The following is a 22,800-nucleotide window of genomic DNA, read 5'->3' as shown; positions in this document are numbered from 1 at the left end:
AAAGTTAGGGTGAATGATCAAATGTTCCCACGGATTCCAAATGAGCCTTACTTCTCAGAACAAACAATATTTTCTGGACAATTATTTGTTTACTGAAAATCAAATAAAATGAATACACATATTTTGAGTTTATTACCTACGTAGTCCAGCTAGGAACATCAAAGTGTTTGTTTGGATCAGGCACTGTGCAGTTCTGCAGACTCTTCTTTTGGAAATAAAACCAGTCCTGTGTCAGCACATAGGCTGAAAACAAAACAGACACAGAGGGAAAATTAATAAAATACACACCAGATGCAGAAAACAACAGCATAGGTGAAGTTTGGCTATGACCCTAAAACTAACCTTACTAATACTTAGCACTTACATAGTGGTTTATGCACCTGATTCTGATATCGCTTTCAACAGTTTTATACCAGAGGCATCCATTGAGCTAGATTCTCTAGTGTATAAAGACAGCTTTGAGCTACTCTACTAACACAAAGTTGTTCTAAAGCTGGTTTACCGAATCTCAGCATGGCAAGGTCCTTGGATCACAAATTGCTACCAGGGCATTGCCAGCATATGCCTCAGTCTTCAGCTCCCTGCAGCTTGTGCATGGGATATACCCCAGAGAAATGGGTGTCCTAAAGTGTCTGTGTATTATTTCTGGTTGCTGTAACAGGCCATTGGCTGCTGGCACAAGTATAGAGTGATTGCTTTAACCTGAACCAGTGTATATCAGTCCTAGCTGACAATCTAGTACATTGATTACTTCTGCTTTACACTGGTGTGAAATAGATAGAAATAGAAACAGGCCTACATCGACATGTTTGAATTGTGCTAGGGAACATTTGCTAACTAATACTTACAATGGCCCTGTGGGGCACGCGAGAAAGTGTCCCCATTTTACAGATGGTGAAATGATCTAGGTCACAGCCACCAGAGTACTTTGTGGACCTCATAAACATCAACGTATTTATCCTCAAAACACCCCCTTGAGATAGAAAAATATTATCCCCATTTTACTGCTGGAGAACTGAGGCACAGATTCATTTACTTGCTCAAGACAGTCTTAACCACAAGACCATCTTCCTACAGAGGCGCAGAGAGGTGAAGCGGCATGCCCAGAACCCCACACTGACTCAGTGGCAGAGCCACAGACAGAATTTAGACCCCCAACTCTGGACTCTTCCTCCAAACCACACTTCACTGCCTTTGGAACTTGCTGCTTAGAAAAGTTGGGATTTATTATGAATTTTCACATATCAAATGAAAGAAAGCAATAAACTCCATGCATTAAATCTCACAGAAGTGTCTATTTTCATATCTCTTTATAAAACTGAAACAACAAAAAATATTTAAAAACCCTCAGAAATATCATATATAGATCACCACTGACAAAGAGTAAAATCTCTGAAGTAAGTAGTGCAGCAGCAGGAATACCCACTGGCTAACACCTTCCATTTTATAATGTATAATTAGTACAAATTGGAATCGCGTGTCATCATTATCCCATTTATCACACAGCAGTGCAGGCTAAGATTTTAATAACCCCGTCTGTAACTTTTCCATAGAAATATGATTCCAATCAGATGCTCTGTGTGCTGGCTCAGTGCCTCTTCCCCCACCCCTTTGGCACAGCAACCGAGCTCAGTTCTTATTGTTGCAATATGGGGAAAGTCAGACAACAGAGAGATCATTGGGTTTATTGGACAATCAACTTGTGTGGAAGAGTTACTGAAGAATTATAGAACAGTGATTGAGATTACAATCTGCTCTTCCTTTGGAGGAAGAAGTTAATAATGTCCCACATTTACTGTATATGCCAGTAGCAGCTCCCATCATACAGAACTTAAACTACCGTATTTTCCGGCGTATAAGACGACTGGGCGTATAAGACGACCCCCAACTTTTCCAGTTAAAATATAGAGTTTGGGATATACTCGCCGTATAAGACTACCCCTCTTCCAACGCACACCAAAAAAAAAAATTAAAAAAACATCAGATTTGATTTCAATATGGTAATTTTAATTCAAATGCTTATGACATGCAGGTACTTAGCAGGAAAACTGTCACTTATAAACATAAGGCTGTTTGTCATCAAACATGTAAACATAAAACAGTGCAAGTGGATTAAACTTTTCCTAATTCACTCTAAAGCTGAAAGGAAGGATAAGACAATAAACCCATGGGAGCTGCCATGCGGTTTGTTTTCTAAGCTGTCAACCAAACTGGAACTGATGATGATAGGAGGAAGATAACAAACAAGAGAGAGAAAGCAAGTGCCGGGCAAGTCCCTGGCGAGTTAGCAACGCCCATCATAACTGCAAGCTACGGTATTTTTACAGGTTTTGCTGGCGTGACAGTTTCCCTTTAAAAGCCTTCAAAATCCTCCTGTTCGTCATCTGATATCTTAAGTACATCAATGACATCTTGTGATACATTTGTAAGGCAGTCATCGTATGGATCGAATTCCGTATCAGATGGTGTGGTCTCAGCTTCGGCTTCCTCTTCATCTTGCCACAAGTAGTCGTCCTCCATACCATCTAATGAATTTGATATGCCACACTTCTTGAAAGACTTGATTACTGTTTCTGCATCAATATCATTCCAGGCTTTTATGACAAACTTGCACAAAACATCCAACTGTGGAGCACGCATGTTTCCTCCTTTTGTGAATGACTTTTCGCCGCTAACCATCCATTCATTCCACTGTTCTTGAATGCAATCTTTAAATGGCTTGTTTAGGCACACATCCAGTGGCTGTACCAACGATGTCAATCCTGCAGGAATAACTGCCGCATCTGTGTTTAGTCTTGCAAGCATTTGCTTGGTGCTGGGAGTTAAATGAGCCCTGAACATATCCCACACCAGTAGACTACATTTTTGAATAAGTCCACCTGGTCGCCTGCTCCATACATTATCAAGCCATAGCTTTACCCCCCATTTCATTACCCCATCCAGCCTTTTTCATTCACATGTACAAAACAACCAACAGGGAACTTGAATTTCGGCATTGTTTTTCTTTTAAAAATAATCATTGGTCTCAGTTTGGCGCCATCAGCTGTGCATCCTAGTACCACTGTAAAACTGGACTTCTCATGTCCTGTTGTTTTAATTAAAATTGTTTTTTCACCTTTTTGATGGACAGTTTTATTTCCAACCATATCAAAATTCATTGGAGTTTCATCCATATTTCCAATACTACTTAACGCATAGCCATGTTTAGTGCGCTGTTGTATTACGTATCGATGGAAACTATTTACTTTGCTATCAAAATCTGCAGGTAATTTTGGGGCAATTTTCATCTTTTGCCTCAGTACCATATTATGCCTTCCCATGAATCTAGTACACCAGGATACAGTGGCCTTAAATCTGTTGCTGTGATCTGGGTTAGATTTGGCCCACTGAAGTGCAAACAAATGTATTTTATTTCGTGTCACTACATAACCATTTTGGCGATGCTCATTCACCATGTCTGCTACATGTTTTTCGAGTTCTGGCCAATGTGGAGTGCCTCTTCTTAATGCACACTTACCCCTTGGCATACTCTTTAATGCTTTTTCATTTGCTTTCCAGTCCCGAACCATCTTTTCTGTTACTCCATATTGTCTTGCAGCAGCGCAGTTATTATGTTCCATGGCAAAGTTTACAACTTTAAGTTTGAAACTGGCTTCATATTTCTTTCTTCTTGCTGGTGGAGCCATGATGGGGTTTTGACTGTTGGACATTTGTATACTGTACTGTATGTACTGGTGCTATACTGTATGAACAGGTACAGGCCCGCCCTTGTATCCTATTACCTCCTTCTCTGCCTCTCAGATCTCGCACATGCGCGCCTGCGCCGCTTCACTGCAGTCCTCAGGAGCGAGATCTGAGAGGCAGAGAAGGAGGTACGGTAATAGGATACAAGGGCGGGCCAGACGGGTGAAAGAGGCGTGTTTTTCTGGGCACAGCGCCGCTTTATCTCTTTTTTCCATACCCCGGGCGTCCCGGACGCCTGCAGCTTGCTCCGCCCTTCACTTACACCTTCCCGGTGAGGCGCCCCCTCACCTCGTCATCGGGCGGGGATGTGGCCGCAGCCATTTTTGAGCTCCCCCCACCATATGCGGCGACCGCAGATTCTCCAGTCTGGCTCGGAAGTTTCAGCACCCGCCCTATAAGACGACACCCGGCGTATAAGACGACCCCCGACTTTTGAGAAGATTTTCCTGGGTTAAAAAGTAGTCTTATACGCCAGAAAATACAGTAATACATAAACTAATCACAGGAATCTCTTCACCTACCAGTCAAACCTAGCATCTGTTGGGAGGGAGATGCTCCTGTTTAACCATGCACAGCAAAGCAGTGTAATATTTTAGGGATGGGAGTGAAGATGAACACCCTTATTCAAGTAAAACAGAGGGGGTGATTTTAAGGAAAGAGAAGGGAATTATATAAAATGAGATTTCACCGGGAAGCCAGAATTTATATTCCCTGCCTTGCAAAGAGTACTGTGTAATCATTGATAACTAGTAGTCTGGACCTCAGTTTTACATCTCATTTCATGAGAGAACTTTCAGTAGGCACTTTTTAACACAACTTTAGCGTTAATTCAACACTCAGATGGAAATGTGACACCTAGTGAATAGCCTGTTCCACTCCCTGAAGCAGCTAGATGTTTATTCTTTGAAGGTCTAGCATCCAAACACAGCATCCATCTCACTGCTGCTCAGTTTGAGAGATTTGAGTGAACTGCGCACAAAAGCTGCAGCTGAGCTGACAGAAGAACCTACGTAAAACATGGTGAGGGAGAGGAGAGTTCATGGATCTCACACCTGCTAGTGCAACCCACACTCATTTGGTGTGGCGCTCTGTTCCACAATGTGGTGACTAGGCCATATATAGATATTCATGAGGCTGCTACAGCCCCAGTTAAAAGAGCTGAGCCTTTTAGCTCAGACAGTTGAGGCTCATATTTTTAGAACCTTAGGTCCTGAATTCTAGCCCTGATGCTGATAACCTGATGTAACTAGAGGTGGGCAAAAATTTTCAGCTGCAATTTTTTTCCAGTAAAAAAATTAAGGTTTGGTGACAGAAACATTTCACAATTTCATTTCTGGTTCACCAAACTGTTTGTGTAAAAAACTAAAAGAAAAAACCCAAAGTCTAAATGTTTCATTTAGACATTTTCAAAATGAAACATTGAAATTCTTTGATTCAAAATGGCCTCTTGTTTCAAAATTCCATTCAGTTTTGGTTAACAAACATTAAAGCACTTCAAATAAAAGCAAAATGTTTTGATTCACTGAAATTGAAAAAAAAATCATTTTAGGGTCAACCTGATCTATCTTTTCCAGAGCTGCCCGTGAACTGAAAAATCATTTATGCACACAGCTCTTGGCATAACATCTGCACTATGCTAATTCACCTTGCTATTAAAATGATAACCTTCCTAATATGTGCCAAACTATTATTTTTTATTTATTTTTATACCTTCCTGGAAACAGAGAACATTGTGGATATTAAACTGACATTACACATAATGACAACCAAGAGACTATGATGGGAATTCATCAGCTGGAACATTAATTCTTCATTTGAACTTGTACGGGAAAGTCAAGCAAAGGGGTGTTTATATGGCTTGATGGAAAATGCTATTAAGTATTTACATTGTATAGCAGAGAAACTATTTTGCGTCACTAGACAAATCACATTTCTGGATGTACCTTGGATATTGTTACAAAAATGCTTAATCGAGAATTAATATTTTTAGTCACTGAAGAGATTAAATGATCACGATAATTAAAGCGGGTTAAATATTGAAGAACAGGATTTTATTGCAACAATTTATCCTTCATTAGTTTATTAAGTAATTAGTCATGGTGTGGGTTACATCTCTTGAGGGTATCATTTTTTAAATGTTTCTTCATGAAAAGGATGAGCACAGTTTGTTTGCACCACTTATCTGTGACATAATACTTCACCATTCCTTATGCTGGCCATTCTGCAGGGAGGTGAGAAATGGCTGCATTAGTGATGGAGTCCACTCAGTCAGAATTGAGTCAGAATTTTCAGTGGGGAAAGAGCAGTAGGGGTTGCACAATATCACCCATTTAGCCATGCCTGACTCTGTCAGGTGTTCCATTGAAACAGAGTTGCAAAGTGAAATTCTAAAAGATTGAGGAAGTGGGCATTCACCCATGAAAGCTTATGCTCCAATACATCTGTTAGTCTTTAAGGTGCCACAGGACTCTTTGTTGCTTTTTACTAAAAGAGAGTAAAGGTTGCAAGACTGGGCCCTAAATTTTGAGATAACACGAGCACATATTGTGACAAATCACCTTTCATAAGTCTATAATTCATATTTGATATTGAGTGAAATATAGTTAGGGGGTACTACAAAGTAAAATAAAGCCCTGTCTCTTAAAGGGAAGATCAAGCTGGATTCAGGTTGAAAACCCATCTATGACCATTACAACATAAGAACAGCCATACTGGGTCAGAGTATCCTGTCTTCCATCTAGCCAAGTATCCTGTCTTCCAATAGTGGCCAATGCCAGATTCTCCAGAGGAAATGAACAGGACAGGCAATCATGGAGTGATCCATCCCGTGTTGTCCACTCCCAGTTTCTGGCAGTCAGAGGCTAGGGATACCCAGAGCATTGGCTTGCATCCCTGATCATCTTGCATCCCCATTATAGCTTTGGCCTTTACAACATACCCGGAATTCCACAGGCTGACTGTGCGCCGTGTGAAGAAATACTTCCTTTTCTTTGTTTTAAATCTGCTGCCTATTAAAGTAATTGGGTGACACCCGCCCCCGATTCTTGTGTTATGATTTTGTAGACTTCTATCATATCCCCTGTAGGTGAAAAAGCTGAAAAGTCCCAGTCTTTTTAATCTCTTCTCCTATGGAAGCTGGTCCATACGCCTAATCATTTTTGTTGCCCTTCTCTGTACCTTCTCCGATTCTTATATAGCGTTTTTGAGATGGGGCGACCAGAACGGCATGCAATATTCAAGGCATGGGTGTACCATGGCTTTATATAGTGGCATTATTATATTTATTGTCTTATTATCTATCCCTTTCCTAATGGTCCCTAACCTATTAGCTTTTTTGACTGTTGCTGCGCGTTGAGTGGACGTTTTCAGAGAATTATCCACAATGCCTCCAAGACCGCTTTCTTAGATCCCATCATTTTGTATGTATAATTGGGATTATGTTTTCCAATGTGCATTACTTTGCATTTAACAACATTGAATTTCATCTGCCATTCTGTTGCCCAGTCATCCAGTTTTGTGAGATCCCTTTGCAACTCTTTGCAGTCTTCTTGCGACTTAATGTCTTAAATAATTTTATATTGTCTGCAAATTTTGCCACCTTACTGCTTACCCCTTTTTTCACAGATCATTTATGAATATGTTGAACAGCACTGGTCTCAGTACAGATCCATGGGAGACCCTGCTATTCATCTTTTTCCATTCTGAAAACAGACCATTTATTCCTACCCTTTGTTTCCTGTCTTTTAACCAGTTACTGAATCTATTAACATATAAAAGAATGGTTGTTAGACTAGAGCAAACGGAAAATGACCCTTAGGGCAGGTCTATACTTAAAACACTGTGCCGCTATAGCTCTTCAGTATAAATCCACCACCATGAAAGGTGGTAGGTATGTCGATGCCCGCTCACCAACTTAGCTCTGTTTACACCAGGGGGTAGGTTGATATAACTCTGTCACTCAGGAATGTGGATTTTCACACCCCTTAGCGATGTAGTTATACCAATGTAAGTGTATAGTGTCGACCTGGCCTTAGAGTTGGTAATAAATCACAAAAGTCAGCCTAGAAACAACCACTGCATGAAGACAGCTTCAAAGGACCTTTTTAAAGTTAGGAACTGGGCACAGAAATATAACAACCTAAACTGTTTAGCCAGTACAATGGTGAGTGAGTAATAGTGAATGACCACAGATGTAATGCAAGTGTAAGGTTTAATGGTAACAAACACTGGGAAGGAAAATGGGGAAAGGAAGGACAAGAATTACAAAAATAAGATAATGTGACGGTGTAGGTTACTAACACACATCTCTTGAGGGTATCATTTTTTTTAAATGATTCTATTACTTTAAAAAGAAAAGGGTTCATAAGTTACCACATGTGAGGTTTCAATGACACACAACATTATAAGCATTACAAAAAAGATGCTGCTATCTTGCTAGATGGATAGCCTTTTGACTGGGACTGAAATAGGGCCTGACTTACTGCCCTTATTTTCAAGATGAACTATTATAGTCAATTGGATTCTTTGCATACGTAAGGGTTGCAAACCTGACCTCTTGCATTTTTTAATAAAATTCTAGTTGAGACTAAAATGACACAAAGGTCTTTAAATGGAAGTGCTCCTTATTAGGGAAGGTATTATTATGGGTGTAATATTTCCTGTCTTCATTTGCTGTGATAATAGAATGCCATTTTGGCTCTACATTGTGAAACTGATTTCTATGCCTCCTTTAGTTACATATTAATATATCACAAAAGTGGTTTTCGTCCTGTCAGAGACTTCAAATTCCATGTATGTCTCTCTGGTCTATGCTTGATAGACAATTATATAAGTTATATGTTGTCTTTTCTTTCCATTTATTACCAGTTACATATGTAAACATGAATGTAAATTCTAGGGAATCAACTGATCTCATCGCTAGGTTTTCCTTTCTAAAACTTAAAATATTTTCTGACTAGCAGTGAGAGAAAATAATGAATGTTCTTCTCAATACTTATTAGGGGAGATTCTAATTTGCATCTTTTTAGTTTCTATAATTTGTCATGACTCCAGTGAAAGAATCCATTAAGGAACAAAAATTACTATAAATCTTCTAAACAGTCTCCTTAGTGATTGGATATGCCTACAGCTAAACCCACACACCAAACGGAGGATTTCTAAAGTCCTATGGACATAGACCTAATGGCCAAAAAGAAATACGTATTACAATGTGAAGCCCTGAGGCTCCTATTTTCTGTGGTATTGAAAGGGCATAAAACCTTCTCTGGAGCTTCTGGTGTAAAGAAAGTTGTAGGCTGAGAAACATATCTTTAACTGGACCTCATTAGGAAGAGGTTAGGGATCATTCTGGACAAGGACATTCCATTTGCTCTAGTCTAACATATAAAAGAATGGTTGTTAATGTTAAGTGACTGCAAAAACAGCTCTACACCATAACAGAGGGAAGAAAAACTTCCCAGACCTGGTTCAGGATCAGAAGTTTCCTGCTGTGAATAACTTTTTTATATTGTCATATTTGTAGTATTTGTTTTGTTTTATAGCCTTAAGGAAAATGGTTCACAAAACAGAATTTTTCTTGTGCTGTCAGCCTCAGGATTGAAATATAGCAAGTTTCCAAATGCCAGCTGTATACCCATCTTCCAGACAGCATAGGACAGAGGTAGATAGGAGTGCTTCAACTTTTTCAACTCTAGAGAAATATGCAGGTTAGTAATTAAGTAACTCAGCTTTGAGTTAAATTGCACTTACTAACATAAAGAGAGAACTCTGTTTGTGAATTTGGGGAAACAGACGGTGGATGAAAGTATTGTATAGAAACCAATTAAAACTGAGACACAAAAAAAGAAAATCAAACTGATCATGAATTTCTAGATATAGAAATTACAGATTCATTACAGATATAGCACCAAAATGCTACATAACTATATGAAAGATTCTAGGCTATGTCATTGGCCTGGACTTGCAACTTAGAGCTTGAAGAGTAAATGTTTCAAATGGACTTTTAGATTCACATAAGAGTCTAGATCATACATTTGTTATGGATATAAACCTCATCTTATCTTCTTGTATGGACTGAAATCCATATTTGGTCTTACACAGCAGCATTCCCTGCACAGCATTCATTCATCCATCCATCCCATTTTCCATTTAGGTTTGGATCCCCTTTCCTTACTTTTGTAATCTTTGGAAAATGGGAGGGGAGGAAGGAAGGATGATAGAAGGCCTACAGCCTTCTCAATCCTCCTTTTTTGTCCGTCTGTTGAGATGAAGTTGTTGCCCCTTTCTCCTCAGCAGACAGCAGATTGCAAATCCCCGTATCTTCTAGAAGGAGAAGCAAGGCACTTGATATCGGCTAGTGCCAGCTAGTATTGAAACTGAGAAGGGCTACGAGTTGACTAATGATGCTTAGCGCTAGGCTGCAGGTTAATAACTAGGGATTATAGGGTGTCTGAGCCCTAGATCACTGCTTATAAGAAAGGCAGTGGTCGCTTGCTTGCCAGTCGTATTGCACTGTGGTTTAGCAATTTGTGTTTCCATAAAGCTTTATTGTGATTGAAGGAGCAGGAGGTTGTGCCAGGTGGCCCCCTGAGAAGCCTGCTTGGGCTTGCAGCATATTTTATATCTACAGTATGATGTCAGCAGAATGAATGCTACAGTTGACGATTGAGACTTGCTTCTCATTTTAAGACGAATTTTGGATTCTCACTCTAGATCGGCCAAAATTCAACAAATCTTCCTGAATTTTTTCATTATTCTGCTAGATCAGGGGTCCTCAAACTGGCGGTCGGGACCCCTCAGAGGGTAACGAGGTTATTACATGTGGGGTCGTGAGCTGTCATCCTCCACCACTTTGCCTCCAGCATTTAAAATAGTGTTAAATATAAAAAAGTGATTTTAATTTATAAGGGAGGGTCGCACTCAGAGGCTTGCTGTGTGAAAGGGGTCACCAGTACAAATGTTTGAAACCACTGTGCTAGATGTTATTTGTTTATTTTTAAGATCTGGAAGGTGGGGAACAGAGTTGAATCTAATAAGGCCTTCATGAGATATGACAAGATAGGAAAAAATACCTCAGAAGCTCGAGTTTTAGAGAGAGAGAGAGAGAGAGAGAGAGAGAGACGGAGACAGACAGAAAGAGCGCTTCATATCTCAAAACTGCAAACTCCACATTTGTTTTAATGAAGGATAGTGCCTTTAACATTGTATTGAAAAATCTGGGTGGCTATTTTAGAATTATTCAGTCAGATTTTCTGGATTTATAATTGCTCAGTACGGTCCAGTGCCAGTCCACATGATCTGATATGATAATTGTAGCAACCCAAAGCTAACAATAGCACAAGAAGAAAGGAAAGAGCAATGCAACAGAAAAGGCAACTATTAGCAGAGTACAGGAATATGTATATTTAATAGCCATCCTCTATTTTAATATTCATTTTATATACCTATATTATACCAATTTTACAGACTCTTCAGAATGTAAGTGAAAGTATCTTAGATTTTCTGCATGTATGTAGTCTCTGACTTATATGGATACTTACTGAGGTGTCACTTACAGCACCTTACACATCACCTCTGAATATGGCCCTCTGATTTTCTCCTCAGGAATCAATATTATCCATTAACCATACTAAAAATAGGAAAAGGCAGTGGTGTCACGGAGATAGCTGGGAGTGCTAGTGGCATAGGGTCTGAGCAGAGAGTCTACATATCTGGATAGTCCTTCAGTGAGAGTGCCAATTCCAGAGATGATGGGGCGTCCAGGATTTCCAGGCCGCTATGCCTACCTTCATGCCTCCAGCTTCCACCCCGGACATACCACACGATCCATCGTCTACAGCCAAGCACTGAGGTACAACCACATCTGCTCCAACCCCTCAGACAGAGACCAACACCTACAAGATCTTCACCAAGCATTCTCAAAACTACGATACCCGCACAAGGAAATAAGGAAACAAATCAACAGAACCAGACGTGTACCCAGAAGCCTCCTGCTACAAGACAAGCTCAAGAAAGAAACCAACAGAACTCCACTGGCCATCACCTACAGTCCTCAACTTAAACCTCTCCAACACATAATCAGTGATCTACAACCCATCCTGGACAATGATCCCTCGCTTTCACAGAGCTTGGGAGGCAGGCCAGTCCTCGCCCACAGACAACCTGCCAACCTTAAGCATATTCTCACCAGCAACCACACACCGCACCATAACAACTCTAACTCAGGAACCAACCCATGCAACAAACCTCGATGCCAACTCTGCCCACATATCTACACCAACAACACCATCACAGGACCTAACCAGATCAGCTACATCATCACCGGTTCATTCATCTGCACGTCCACCAATGTTATATATGCCATCATGTGCCAGCAATGCCCCTCTGCTATGTACATTGGCCAAACTGGACAGTCACTACGTAAAAGGATAAATGGACACAAGTCAGATATCAGGAATGGCAATATACAAAAACCTGTAGGAGAACACTTCAACCTCCCTGGCCACACAATAGCAGATGTAAAGGTAGCCATCTTACAGCAAAAAAACTTCAGGACCAGACTCCAAAGAGAAACTGCTGAGCTTCAGTTCATTTGCAAATTTGACACCATCAGATCAGGATTAAACAAAGACTGTGAATGGCTAGCCAACTACGGAAGCAGTTTCTCCTCCCTTGGTGTTCACACCTCAACTGCTAGCAGAGGACCTCACTCTCCCTGATTGAACTAAAGTCGTTATCTCCAGACTGCCCCTGGAAATTTCCATTACATGCATCCAACGAAGTGGGCATTCACCCATGAAAGCTTATGCTCCAATACATTTGTTAGTCTTAAATGTGCCACAGGACTTTCTTTTTTTCATTGTCACTGGAAGCTATTCAATGGGATTAAAGATGTTCACGTCCTCATTAACTATACTCATTATTTCATTAGTCTGTATTGGTGGGATAGAGGGGAGGGATACCCTAGTAGACACGGCCTCAACTTCCCATTGTTTGAATTGTGACTCAAGCCCCAGCTACCATGTTTAAATGGACACCTACTAGCACAACACAAAATCTCAACAATTTTAGCAAATATTCTGGGCTGACCTATGCACACAAAGTACATGCACAGTGTATTGCATTGTGGAGAAAGCATGAGTCACAATCAAGGTTTGGGTCATCCTGTGAGGTGAGTTTAATACATTCTGTGTAGCATGTTTTCTTAATAGGAGGAGGCAGATGGAGGGGAAATGGAAATATGCTGTGTGATCAGTGGAGTTTAGTTAAGAGATGTCCTCTTGATCTGCTTGGCCTCTTCTGAGCTTTTAAGGTTTGTGGAGGGAATGTCACATACTTAATCAACCTTAATCCCTTTGAAATTAAGGTTTTGTTAATAGAATGATATATATTTACAACCTTAAGTACATCTTGATAATGCTTTACCCTGGGAATTATGGGTTAATGAGGATGTTTATATCCATTGTAAATAGATTAGTTGTAGGCAATGACTGGAACCGCCTTCCATACTCACTAGCAAAAATCTTCTCTTATGGTTTAAATGAAAGGTGGTACTACTGTATTGTATATGTAAATCTTAAACAGTCCCCTGGATGAACCCAGACAGTGGCTGCAGTGCAGCCTTTGTATCCAAGCATATAAAACTATGTCTCTGGGCCAGTGAAGAAAGTCTGTGGAGTATTAAATAGTCAACATTAAAACTTTTTTGGGCTGAAGAGCTAAAGAGACACAACAGCAGCTGCAATAGCAGATGCTTGAATAATGCCTCTTTATCCTAAGAAGTTACAGTAAATCTGTTTTGGGAGTTGAAGAAATATCTTTTAAAAAAATTAAAAAGCAGTTTAAAAACACTTCTTTGCTCTGAAGAGAACAGATAATTGCAAAATCGCAGATAGACCTTGATGCTAAACAAAATAAAGGTTTTACAAGTAACATGAATTTAAAATCTGAACCACTTCACTATCCATCCTCAAAAACCATCCAATAAACATAAAACCATCATCCACTATCACTGTATAGTTCATTGTCAATAGTTTAATTATCAGCCCCAATTTTCTGTTCTTAACATAACTATTAAACTTACTTTGGCTCAGATTTGTGACACATTTCTCTGCCTTATAATAAATACATTTGTTTTATAAAATATCCCAAAATACACTGGATCATTTTTATAGTTAGCCACAAAAAGCACTTGCTTGTGTGTGTTTGTGGTTTTTGTTTGTTTGTTTGTTTGTTTTTTAAACTAAGCACGCTGTGAGCATTCAAGGGGAAAAAATATCATGGAACCACTCTTGCTAATTTTAATTATGTAAGTAGTTCTTACTCATCCAAGTAGTCCACTAAAATCAGTGAGTTGAATGTTTGAAGTATATGGGACTATATGCATTAGTAAAAAACTGTTCTTATGGATAGAAGTTTTCAGAAAGTGGCCCTAAATTTGATGAGAGATTCTACTCAAACCTTTTTTTTTTTTTAAATTAAGAAAAAGTTAAGAGTAAAATACCCACCTAATAGTGAATGTAAGACTCACTGTACTGATGAAATTTCATATTTATGCTTTTTTAGTTTCTGTTAAAGGAACACCATCAATCTGAAATCTAGTCAATTAAAAAAAATAAGTTAAAAGTGCAGCTTTATATATACCACCTTCTTTAAAAATATATAAATCAAATACATTCCCAGATAATACAGGGAAACCACTATATAAACCAAGGCCTCAATTTTGTCCCATTGAAGTCAATGGAAGGTTCTTCACTGACTCTAAAGAGAATCAGGCACAATATCAATTTATCTCCTTATCGTCAATGTTTTTTTTTCTGCTCTTATTCACAAATACTAGTAAATGGATACCCTAACTAATTCTGATTTTTAACTTCTTAAAATTAGTACAAGAAATGCCCCCACAGCTGAAATCAGACTTTACCAGAGCAATAAGCAAAATTACCACACGGTATTGGCCAATACAGTACTGATACCGCTGAATGGGTCATGTGTGTATGGTCGATTCAAATAGCACCATCACAGAGCTGATGTGGTTTGGAGGACATTGTGTAGGACATCTACATTATAGGAGAATTTCTCCAGAAGAAAGAAAACCAGAGTGATGGAAAAAAGCAAGAATTAGAATGAGTATGATAACATTTATATAGCCTCCTTCATGAAAAATTTATGCCTATTTGGGATCAAATTTGGCATGCAAAAGATATGCAATGTAATTTTCTCATGCAAACATCATCAAATGAGTCATCATGGACAATAGCTTGTTCAATACACAGTGGAAAACTCAATCAAGACCATTAAAAGGAAATTCCTCAGGGGAAAAAAAAATAAAAGAAAGAAAGCAAACATTGGTGTGGCATTAGCAAACAACACTGAACCACAAACAACAACAACAACAAAAGTTGCTGAAATTCTGAATGTTTGAGTTAAATACCATAAGCTTACAAAAATATTGACTCTTGGAGTTTTCCCATTTACTTCTAACAAGCTGAATGGCTTAGAGATCCAACATATTTTTTGAAGGACTCCGGCCTCCTAAAAAGCAATCCATAAACTTCTCACTGCTGTTTTTCAAATGGCATAAATCTGGAACTGCTATCTCAAAAGAAATGGTGTTTCAAATCTTTAGGATGACTATTTTGCAGTCACACATTATTTAATGTATGCTGAACTCATTCCCCTGTGTGAGCTATGGTATCCTGAGGTATCAGAAAAATAAACAGATGAGGTAAACTAAGCCACAAGCGCAGTAAAAAACAGTGTAGATCTGTGAACTTCAAACTTTTTGTTGGCTTCTATGATTGAGGACATTGTGCAAGGGAAATTATTTATTGTCCATTTGAAGTAACTCATGCATAAAAATGACAAAAATAGTTAAGTTTCTAATCACAGTTATAGAAAACAATCCCGAGAAAGCATGTTGCACTCTGCCAAATAATAAATAACAATAATAATAAAGCCCCTAAATTAAATTAAAGCATTAGGGTACCCTGCCAGATTTGCATTAACTTCACATATCATAACAAAGTTCAGAATAACAATGGAGCACTGGCTAGATTTTGTGATATGAGTTAAACATTAAGCATAGGATCTTCTAGCAATAAACAATTCAATGCTATATCATATTCCTTATTAAAGTACGACGGGATACACTGTAGTATCTTAGGTAAAAATAAAATCCACTCTCAGGCCATGTCTACACTACCCGCCGGATCGGTGGGTAGTAATCAATCTATCGGGGATCGGTTTATCGCGTCTCGTCTAGACACGTCAATCCCTGAATCAACACCCGTACTCCACCTCGGCAGGAGGAGTAAGCGGAGTCGACGGGGGAACCGCGGCAGTCGACTTGCCGTTGTGAGGATGGACAGATAAGTCGAACTAAGATACTTCGACTTCAGCTATGCAAATAGTTGTGTATCTAGATCGACCCCCCCTCCCCCAGTATAGACCAGCCCTCAAACTCAACCCAAATCTCAAATTGAACCAGAATTTAAACAAAAAACAAAAAACATTTGAACTGGTTTGTATACGGGCTCATGTATCATATTCAAGTTATATTCTGAATGCAACTCACTCTTATTATAACACCAGGTCTGGAAGTCTCTGACTTGAAATCTCAGTGTTACCGGGACCCCATTCATTTTGGGAAAATGCCAGAGAGCTCATGTTTTAAGAGAATTGCTGACCTAAGACCAGCGAGGGTTTCAATATTTCCTGAACCTTCTTGGTAGCAAGAACTTTTCTGAAGGGAAGAGAATTGGGTGCTAGTGATAGCAAGGGTAGCTGGATAGGGGAAGAAAAGATGCCTGGAGAAGGGGAAAAGAGAACAACCCAGAGCCAATGAACCAGCCAGAAAGCTGACTATACTGAAGGGGAGGTTGAGGGAATCAACGTGTATGGTGCTGAAAAGAAAAGATTAGAGCTGGTGAAATATAAGAATTTCCATCCCATAGGAAATAATTATATTTTGACATTTCTTTTTGTCCCAAATTTCAAACATTTCAACAGAAAGTTGAAATATATAAATGTTTCACACAGCAGAAAGTTCAGAAAAAAATTGATTTTCAAATATCAAAATGTTTCCTTTTGGAGCACGTCATTGAGCTGCATCTACCTGAACTGCTGCAGTTTCTCCCGGGAGTTGTAATTCAGGTGCTTCTTGCCCCTTATTCTCCTTTATGGATTTCACACACCAACTTGAATAGAACAGCTCTTGGTGTAACATTCAACAGGCATCACATCCTGGCTCTAGTCTTTAGGTGTAACTTTCTTTCAAGTACACACCTATGTTACTTTGTGTCTTTAAAGCACCTGGCACACTTTTAATGGATATATAAATAAAATAATAAAACAAAACATCATCTTGCTTCTTTCAAAAGGAGGAAAAGTTTTGGCCTTGCCAGTAACTAAGAATTTACAGGACTCAATTAAAAGAACTCTATATATCTTCCTCTCAGGCAGTAGTGAATATATAGCTTGAATAATCACAGAGAAAACATTTTTGAGCTTGGAGATCTCAGTTCCATGAGCAAGAGACTACAAAATGTTCATAAATTTCACATCACCTTCAGTGGTAAAACCCATCTGAATCCGGGCTTTAACTCAGTTTAAATTTTCTTCACTGCTTCTTTAATATCCTCAGTGATTACTTTTTTTTTCCTAACAAGACATTTAACATGGGAGAGATTTGTGAAGAATTTCCACACAGTGTCCAGGTCACAGTTCTTAGTTTAAGAACAAAAATATTTATAGAACTTAGGGATAAAACCCTGCCCTGTTTCCTTTGGGGTTCAGCCCTGCTGGAACAATGAGGCCTACTCAAGCTCTGCATCCTCAGCAGGGGCGGCTCCAGGCACCAGCGCACCAAGCGCGTGCCTGGGGTGGCAAGCTGCAGGGGGCGGCCTGCCGATCGCTGTGAGGGTGGCAGGCAGGCCGCTTTCGGCGGCATGCCTGCAGGAGGTCCGCCGGTCCCGCGGCTTTGGCGTCAATTCGGCGGCAGGTACGCTGATGGCGCGGCACCGGTGGACCTCCTGCAGGCATGCTGCCGAATCTGCGTGACCAGCAGACCGCCCGCAGGCACACTGCCAAAAGCCACCTGACTGCCATACTTGGGGCGGCAAAAAACATAAAGCTGCCCCTGACCCTCAGGTGGACCATCCACATAGTCACCAAAGTCCAACCTCTACCCACAAGGCCTTGCCTTATGGTCTGTGAAAAGCATGAATACAATTTCACTGTGCATGAAAATGGAACCTACTGTCCTCTCACTTAGAATTGTACAGAAACTATTTTTGTTAGCTGAGTCTAAGACTGTCATCAGTCTGAATGTGCTCTTGTATTCTAATCTGAAAGCCATATTGTTGTTCCTCTCCAATTCTACAAGCAGAAAAAAAAAGCCCTGTACCCTTAGGCAAGGGAATGTACAAGGGCACAGAACTGCCTCCCCAGGGCACATTTTTTGCCATATATACCTTTTCATATGGATTGGGAAGGGTCAACACAGGGGTGGAGCAGACTACCAGCATTTTGCTTGATTCTTTCCCAGCCTCCAAACCAACAGACCAAATCTTTGCAACCTATAGAAGACAGCAACTTCTGCACTTTCCCTACTTCACTACCTGGAACCATACTGCCCTCCCAAAAGTGGTTTCTGGGCAACCTAGGGAGCCTTTGACAGCCTGGTATTATGTGGCACCAGCAATTGGGAGAGCTAGGCAACAGTGCAGAGAGAGGGGGTCTCCACATTAATGTACCTTGCAAATAACTCCAATGAGCTGCTGGGTTCATGGTAGAGCCATACATACACCCAGCCTCTTTTATAGTAAGCTAAGCCAGCACCACCTGATGGAATAATTATGAAGAAACTGTGAAAAGTCAACTATCCTACATGGGGATAATTTACAAACAGAGGAATGAGGCTCTGAATACTTTACTCTGATAACTTTTTTCATTGCTTTGACTCACTTGTTCTTGTCATTTTTATATTAAAAAATGCAACTAGAACTGACATATCAGAGTTCACCAGTGGGCCCTCTGTTGAACCTCTCTGGTATCCCATCTCTTACATTGGACAGTAGGAAGGTGCAAGAAATCCCATGATGGGAGTTTTGGATGTTTGCATTATTAATTATTGATTTTTGTTTTTATATCTTCAAATACAATATAAGTACATTAATAAATAATTGATAATTGAACCAGAAAAATACTGAGCCATAACTCATACTTTAAAAATGTGTCTTTATCTTTGTTGAGACACTATCCCCCCAAAAAATCTTTAATGAAATATGGTTCACATAATTATCATAACATTTAAATATTACAACATCATTCTATGGTTTTGCCAAAGCTAAATAAGATAACTCTTTGGCCATGTGACTGAGATAACTATAAAATATATGATTTATCCAGCCCTATATAAAATATATGGAGAAATTAACAGCAAATTATATGCAGGAGTTGTTTTGTAATGGGACTTATTTTTCTAGTCTTAATTTACTAAATCAGATTAGAAAGTCTGATTATTTTCATTAGGGGATTTGGGTTTACTTCTGTTCATTTTAATCCTCTATGCAAGAATGAGTATCATTAAGAAAAATGGGTTGGATATGGATGTCACACACACACAAAATCCCTACAAAGATGGAGCAGTTATTTCAACTTTCATTCCTTGTTCTTGATCTAGTTCATCATTGTGGATAGAAGCATGAGTGGGAATAAAGGCCATCTTCATTAGTCCAATTATTGACCTGTTGTTACCATCGGAGGACTAGCGGGACTGCATTCAAATGAGTTGTAAGAAATTGATTTGCTAGTACTCCTACTCAAGAAATCCTTAAATATATTCTTAATCTCCAATATTTTGACTTTATTTGTTCTAATCAATTAAGGGCCCTATGTAGCACTTCCTATTGATGCAAAATTACTATTGTTTCAGTGGGATTATCACATGAGTAAGGGATTGGACACCTACACAGTAAGAATACAAAGATGCCATTTTATTTCCAATAGTTTTATGACTCACATTCTATATCTATGGCAATAATACAAATACTAAGAATAAAATAAAACAACCAAAACATAGAATTAAGTTGTATAGAGAACTTTAGAGAACTCTCTACATGTAGAGATAAAAAGCAAAAATATAAACAACTGGCTCTTAATACTGTGAGAATTTAGACCTAATTCTGACTTCATACCCTATTTACTTCAATGGGGTAATTCCTTCTGATGAACACTTTTCTAAGTGTAAGTAAATCAAGTCCTTTGTCTTTGTGTTGATCACTAGAGAACAAAACAGCTTTAAAGCACTGTATAATCAATAATGAAATCAATTTGGTTACATTATTAAATCCAATATACATTTATTAAATGGTAAACAGACTTATTGAGTGCTAGCTATTTTCTTAAATAAACAATGTGAAAGAGGGTGTCACGCATACAAGATGAAGAAAAAGGAGATTTGAGAAAGCATAAATTATGGGATATATGAATATACATATTATTAATATAAACGTTCTAGTATTTAAATTACCCATCTTGTACTCAGTTCATCTTTCATCATATAGTCACCTGTTAATCAAATACAGACAGTAAGTAGTTACATTTCTCTTAATGTTTAAAATTGTTTCCAATCACACTTCTCTAGTGGGCATGATTTTGCCACCATAGGCGCCCACTCTGCTGAGCATAGTTCTTGCTATCCTGCTTCTCACCCATCTTGTATTGCCCTTCAAACCAAAGACTCACTTCAGCCACCTATGCATTTACAGTATGAGTTACTGGCTCAGCAACAGTCAGACCTGTTTGCACCAGGGCTCTATTCAGCCTGGTGAATCTCCTCTTTTATCCTCCATCCACATTTCAGAAACAATATTGTCTGGCTATACCGAAAGAAGGATAGGAGACAATTGATATGGATTTAATCAGGTCACATCTATATATAGATGTCTGGGACAGTGCAGACAAATCCATGTTTATTCCAATCATTATTCAGGGCTTCCACCAGCCCCCCTTCATTTTCCATCCAGGTCCCCCAGCTAACCCTTGGCTTGAACCTTACCATCCACCCCCCTCAAAGAAGGGTTAAGGTGGGCTAGAAGAACGGGGGGAGGGGGTTGGTTCCCTGCAGTACCAATCATAGGAGTCCCCAACCCATTTCCCCCATTCTGTTCCTTTATCCAGCACCTCCTTTTAAGTCCTTTACCAGTCCATTTACCTGGTCACTGGATAACTTCCCTATGGAGTACCTGATTGGACATCCGCCTTACACTTACAAAATAAGTTGCGACATATAGCCTACCACCTTTTCTTCTTACCAGAAAAGGTTCTTCCTGCACCCATTGTGGTGAAAAAATCTCACTCCACCGAAGTCAATCTGGTGGTGAGGGAAAAATTCCTTCCCAGCCCCATTAAAAAGGAGCGACTAGCACAATGCCCACAGCAGGTCCTAACCCAACATGATATTCACCACCTCTAGGGGACAGAGGGTGGGTGCGACCTTGCCTGCCGTGTGGAGAAAGGGCTTCCCATGCCCAGGGCTTGCATCTTTATAGCCTTACAACCTCACATTCCCGGTGGGTGAGTCAGCGCCACAAATCTGACCACCGCTCACTTTTTACAGCAGTTTCTGACCTCATCTCCGTCCTGCCATAAAACACTGCTGCCTTCCCTCGGCAAGCCCAGACAACGTTCCCTCTGTTTCAGGTGTGGTGCGGTCATTAGCTCAAATGAATCATTACACTATGAGTCCCACAACCCTATTTATCTTATCCAAACTCCAAAGTATACTGTGGCTGTAATACTCTGCAATACACAAGTCTCTTACAGTACAATATCGGACGTAACAGCACAGCTGTCAGAAAAGTTCCATTTGCTCAAATCTCCAAGTAAACCACAGTTGAATGGCATGATAGGTAGAGGTGCTGGGTCAGATTCAATTTTTTTTAATGAGAAAGAAAGAAAGTTATTATTTCTACCCTGATTCTTTGTTTAGAAAGTTATATTATTAGATAACTGTCTCTAACTTTAGGAAAATTGGCTGGAGGATTATGGTTACATCAAAGAGATTCTGATCCAGGAAATGTATGCATACTTCTGAATAGATAGTGTGGTGCCCAATGAAGACAGGATCCATGTAGAGAAAGGACATACCTAATGTTCAGCCAGACAAAATTAAATGAAAATATTAAAAAAAAAATCAACATAAAGGGTTGAGTTTTACTATGAAAGCAGAGTACTGTTCTTTTAAAGAACATAAACTCTTTCAGCTTCTTAACTGTCTTCCCTACTATACAGCAGCCTGGCAATTCTGATTCATTTAATTGTTTCTCATATTGCCTGGTCTCTGCCTGGACTAGATTCAAAACTAACTCCCAAATGGTAAAAGATTGTACAATAAAAATGCATGACTAATCAGCATGGAACACAAACTGAGACTTTATTTTCATAATTCTGCTATCCAGGAAACTGCAGTTTGTGTGACTTAAGGAGCTATTGCTCTCTTTGATGACAACATTCAAAAGGACAGTTTGTTGGTATAGAATCATGATACATAAAAGAGACAGTCTGCAATTCATTTGTGGTACAGTTTTGTTACAGTTAAGCCCCAGGACTGAATATGTCTCCTTATCTGTCAGTTACAGATCACAAGAAGGTCTAAAGTAATGAGATACAGTATATGCAAATCAGCTGATATGCACTTTTAAATGTATATTTATCATTGCTGACATAATTACTACTAGATACTTTTTCATGTGATTTTTATCAATTGTGTGGGAATGCCAATGACAGCTGACGAATGCTGATTGAAAGAGGAGTTCTGTGTAAGAAAATACCACTGACCCCTGTTTGGGGCAAATACAAAGTAAACTATAAGTTAAGGTTCAATTAGCATATCTGTATTAAATCAGCTTCTAGCAATAATAAAACTCAGCTGAAAAAAATTGTTGAACCTGATGTACACTCTCTTAGCTCAACTGCAGTCCCCCCCCCTCATTTAAAACAATACAATTTAAATGTGTAGCATTTTTTTTTTCAATCTATTTGTCACCCATCACT

At 39.3% G+C, this 22,800-nt stretch overlaps 1 protein-coding gene across 2 annotated transcripts in view; it reads right to left on the bottom strand.

Annotated features, from left to right (window-relative positions):
* The window catches only part of CHRM3 (cholinergic receptor muscarinic 3), a 486,843-nt gene that overhangs the window by 192,143 nt on the left and 271,900 nt on the right, over positions 1 to 22,800 (bottom strand). For both annotated transcript variants that reach the window (XM_005300507.4, XM_065589089.1), the window contains one exon: positions 137 to 243. In XM_005300507.4, coding sequence (XP_005300564.2) covers positions 137 to 159 — 23 coding nt within the window. In that variant the 5' untranslated portion in view covers positions 160 to 243. The remainder of the gene's footprint in view (positions 1 to 136; positions 244 to 22,800) is intronic.

The sequence above is a fragment of the Chrysemys picta genome, chromosome 3 (genome assembly GCF_011386835.1).
Source record: "Chrysemys picta bellii isolate R12L10 chromosome 3, ASM1138683v2, whole genome shotgun sequence".
In the NCBI taxonomy this organism is placed as follows: Eukaryota; Metazoa; Chordata; order Testudines; family Emydidae; genus Chrysemys; species Chrysemys picta.
Note: the sequence above shows the minus strand (reverse complement) of the source record. Positions and strands in the feature narration are given on the sequence as shown.